Source organism: Mustela nivalis, assembly GCF_964662115.1.
Source record: "Mustela nivalis genome assembly, chromosome: 9".
Classification (NCBI taxonomy): domain Eukaryota; kingdom Metazoa; phylum Chordata; class Mammalia; order Carnivora; family Mustelidae; genus Mustela; species Mustela nivalis.
The window spans coordinates 15,819,606-15,823,350 of NC_139028.1; the positions used below are offsets into that span (position 1 = coordinate 15,819,606).

At 42.1% G+C, this 3,745-nt stretch overlaps 1 protein-coding gene across 1 annotated transcript in view; it reads left to right on the forward strand.

Moving 5' to 3' along the window:
• Positions 1-3,440, forward strand: part of LOC309841228 (uncharacterized protein) — a gene marked incomplete at its 3' end in the record, with an annotated part of 13,921 nt that extends 10,481 nt beyond the window's left edge. The window contains exon 14 of the mRNA XM_082684156.1: positions 3,364-3,440. Within this exon, the coding sequence (XP_082540282.1) occupies positions 3,364-3,440 (77 nt within the window). The remainder of the gene's footprint in view (positions 1-3,363) is intronic.
• Between the last annotated feature and the right edge of the window lie 305 nt (positions 3,441-3,745).

Genomic DNA, 3,745 nt, shown 5'->3' on the forward strand with positions numbered 1-3,745 from the left:
GTTGTGATTTGCTGATGGTCTTTGCTATAAATCATTCCATTGTGTGGAAATACCCACATGCAGTCTTTCACTACTGATGTGCTTGTGGGTATTTTCCAGTTTGGGGTTCTTACGAGTAGCCTTGTGCACCTTTTGGTCACTGTATGTGACTGCACCCAACAGGCATTACCTAGAACTGGAAATTCTGGATCTTAAGGGCTGGACGTTTCCCTCCTTAGCAGATAGTACCAACGGGACTTCCAAAGTGGTTTATGCATATGGACTGCCGCCAGAAGTGGGTAAGAGTTCTCTGGTCACTCTCTGCTTTTATCAGCACTTAGTATGTTCCATCTTTTTTATTTTGTGCACTCTTCTGGGTACATGGTTTTAACTTACACTTTCCTGATGGCCCTGAAACTGGACACCATCCATACGTTTGTACACCATTTCAGTGTCTTCTCTTGAGAAATGCCAGTCAAGTGTTTAGCCCATTTTCCACTGGATTCCCTATTTAATTGCCTTGTAGGAATTCTTTATTCTGCAACTATTTTTCCTCATTTTCAGATTGTTTTTTCATGAAAATAACTACAGGTAATATTATCTACAGGTAATATTTCTTTTTCTGCTTTATTTTTTGATCTAGAAAGAAAATGGTGATCGTATTTCAGTCTGTATGTTTAAAAGATGTTAAATGTGGAAATATGATACCTAATAAGGTTAATAAGAGAATTTTTAAAATTCTGTAACATTGATGTGCCCATCACATAAATGTATACTCTAACCTCGGGTGCGTATATAACATAACAGACGTTAATATTTGGCGCAGAGGGTAACATGCATTCAATGGGACTAAAAGATGATTAGACCACTCATTTTATTAAAACATTCATTATTTAGAGATATTGACTAAACCTCTTTCTAGAAATGTAAATCTGTATACACTGTCCTTTATCAGGCTGACTAACTTATCTGAAATTGTCTGCCACTGAGTCACACAAAGTAGTTGGATGTTTTTTACACAATATTTGGTGATCTGGAATGAGACTTTAGAGATGTGGCCATAAGACACAGGCCATGGGGCCTTCACAGAATTCACTGTAGAAGCTCTGGTTGGAACATCTCTGACAGATACACAGCCGTCTGAAACAAGTTTGAGTGCTGGTCAGGAGAGACAAAACCGCCCCATGCATTCAGTGGAAGCCAAAACATTTTTCTTCAAATACAAACTTCAAATCAGAAGCCAGCTCAAGTGACAAACCCAAGGCCAGCAAGTCAAGCTGCTTCTTATATGGAGAATTTTCTGTACTATACCCCAAAATGAGTAACAGAAGGGATTTTTCTTTGTTACATAAAGATTTCTATTGAGTCTTTCGAGCAAAGCAACAAAGACAGGCGAGGCAAGGAAACCTGACAAACGCTACGTGTATGGGTGATGAATGACAACTAGTTAGCGAATTCTGTATCCCCCTCACATGCAGAAGTTTCAGCTCCAGACATATTTGGTCATAATGATGAAGTGTCCATACTCGACTGAGGATTCCACTTGAAATCTAACCAAAATACTGATGCTCAATTACATTAGGGAAGTTAAATTATAACTAAAAACACTGGATGACTGTGAAGATTAAAAGATTTACAATTCAGGTTTAACAACGAGCTTTAAATCCAGTCATGAGGAGATCGTCTCAGATTTGGTTCACTACACCTGGCATCTTATGCAGGAACTCGGTCCTCATTTCTTTGCTGCTAAAGGTTGATCTTCCCTTTGTTTTAATCACTCAGTTTATTTTTTAAAAGACTTTATTTATTTATTCGACAGAGAGAGAAAGAGAGCACAAGTAGGCAGAGAGGCAGGCAGCGAAGGCAGGGGAAGCAGGCTCCCCACCTAGCAGAGAGCCAGGTGTGGGGCTTGATCACAGGACCCTGAGATCATGACCTGAGCCAAAGGCAGAGGCTTAACCCACTGAGTCACCCAAGCATCCCTTAATCACTCCGTTTAAGATATTAGCCATCAGGCAAAATAAATACCAAATTTGTCAGCCTTAAAACTGCTTCATTAGTTACTAGTTCAATTAAAACTCTCTGCTCCCTTCCTAGCACATGTAGTTGCTCTAAGAATGGACTGTGAGACACACGTTCTCTTGTCTCTTCCATGAACTGGGAACTCATAAACGAAAAACACCCCCCAAATCAAAGCAGAGAGTAACTTCATAAGATCAAAGACTTCTCCAATGCTTTGAGAAGAAGGTAAATCTTAGTTAGGTACAATGTATGCTGAGTGTGTATCCTCAAGAACTTAAGCTATTCACATAGATTATGAGACAGTTTCCCAAAGAGCAGAGTGAAATTAATTAAGCCAGACACACAAGACTATTTAGAGCCATTAGATCAAAAATCCACCTCTGAGAGAGGTGGCAAAGGAAAAGTCATGCAGAAATTAAACATCTTTCTTCTGTGTCCCTCATTCTGAGTGAGGCACCTGCCAAAACATGATCCTATTAGCTTCCTGGCTGACTTCTTGAGCTTTCCTCCTGACCCCATTATTAATATACTAACAGCTGCAGGTAAGCAAGTAAGCAAGCGCTCTTTAATGGCAATGCCACAGAATACAAGGCAGAGATCATGATCTCTTTTCTATTGCATTTCGTGCTGTTCTAGCTGTTTCTGTTTAAAAGTAGTCAGATTCTAGTTTTCCCCCAGGAATTAACTCGTGTGCCCACGCTATACATGCATAGCTCATGGGCCAGAAAAAGGATAAGAAAACCTCAGTAGACATAGAAACCATATTCACCAACAATTCACAAAAGAGCCCTTTCCAAAAAATGCAATACTGAATTGTTTTAAAATTATTCTTTTATTTCAAAATTGGTACACAGATTTCTGCTTCCAGGAAAACAGAAAACAGAGTGGGCGTGCACTTCCCTACTTCTTCCACCAAGTAGAACTAAAATTCTTGGACATTACGTGCAAAAACAAGATTCTGAAAGGAATAGAGAAGAGAAAAGACCAGCCAAGGACCTCAAAACCCGAGGCAGGACGAGGTGGTAACTCCACAGATCACCTCTTAGGCCTTCTTCATGTATTCCAGACCTGGAAACGAAAAACCAATAATCCATAAACACCAATGGGCACAGAACCAAAAAGCTCCCCCAAAGCAGCCTCTCCAACTAAAGGACTGAGAGAAAGGCAGCTTAGGGGCACCTGGGGGGCTCAGTCGGTTCAGCAACCAGCTCTTGATTTCAGCCCAGGTCATGACCTCAGGGTCGTGAGATTGAGCCCAGCCTAGGGCTCTGCGCTCAGCAGAGAGATATGTCTATGCAGAGAGCTGGGAATCTTCATCTTTTCATCCCTGCAAGGCAGTTACCAATCCCCTCCTCTCCACAGTGTTAGGGAAGACCACACGGGGAATCCGGACATCTACCAACGGTGGTCCCCTCACCACCACCTCCCTGTTCGAGTGATATCAGCGAAGGCCAAGTGGAGAGTCAGGACTTCTATAGCCCATCGGTAAGGAGGCCACCCTCAGCAACGTGTTCCAGCAAACCAATGAGGGCTTGAACTCCCATACCCGCCCAGCAGGTGCGAGCAACCCCTTCCTTAGGTAGCGGTGGGGAGCACGTGGGGAATGTGGACTTTTAGGTCCCACCAGGCAGAAACAAAGCAGTACCCCTTCCCATTTTCTCCCCCCCACCACCACTGGAATGGTGTCAAAGGAAATCAGCTAAAACAAAATTTAAATAGGATCCACAAAATGTACAGATTTCAG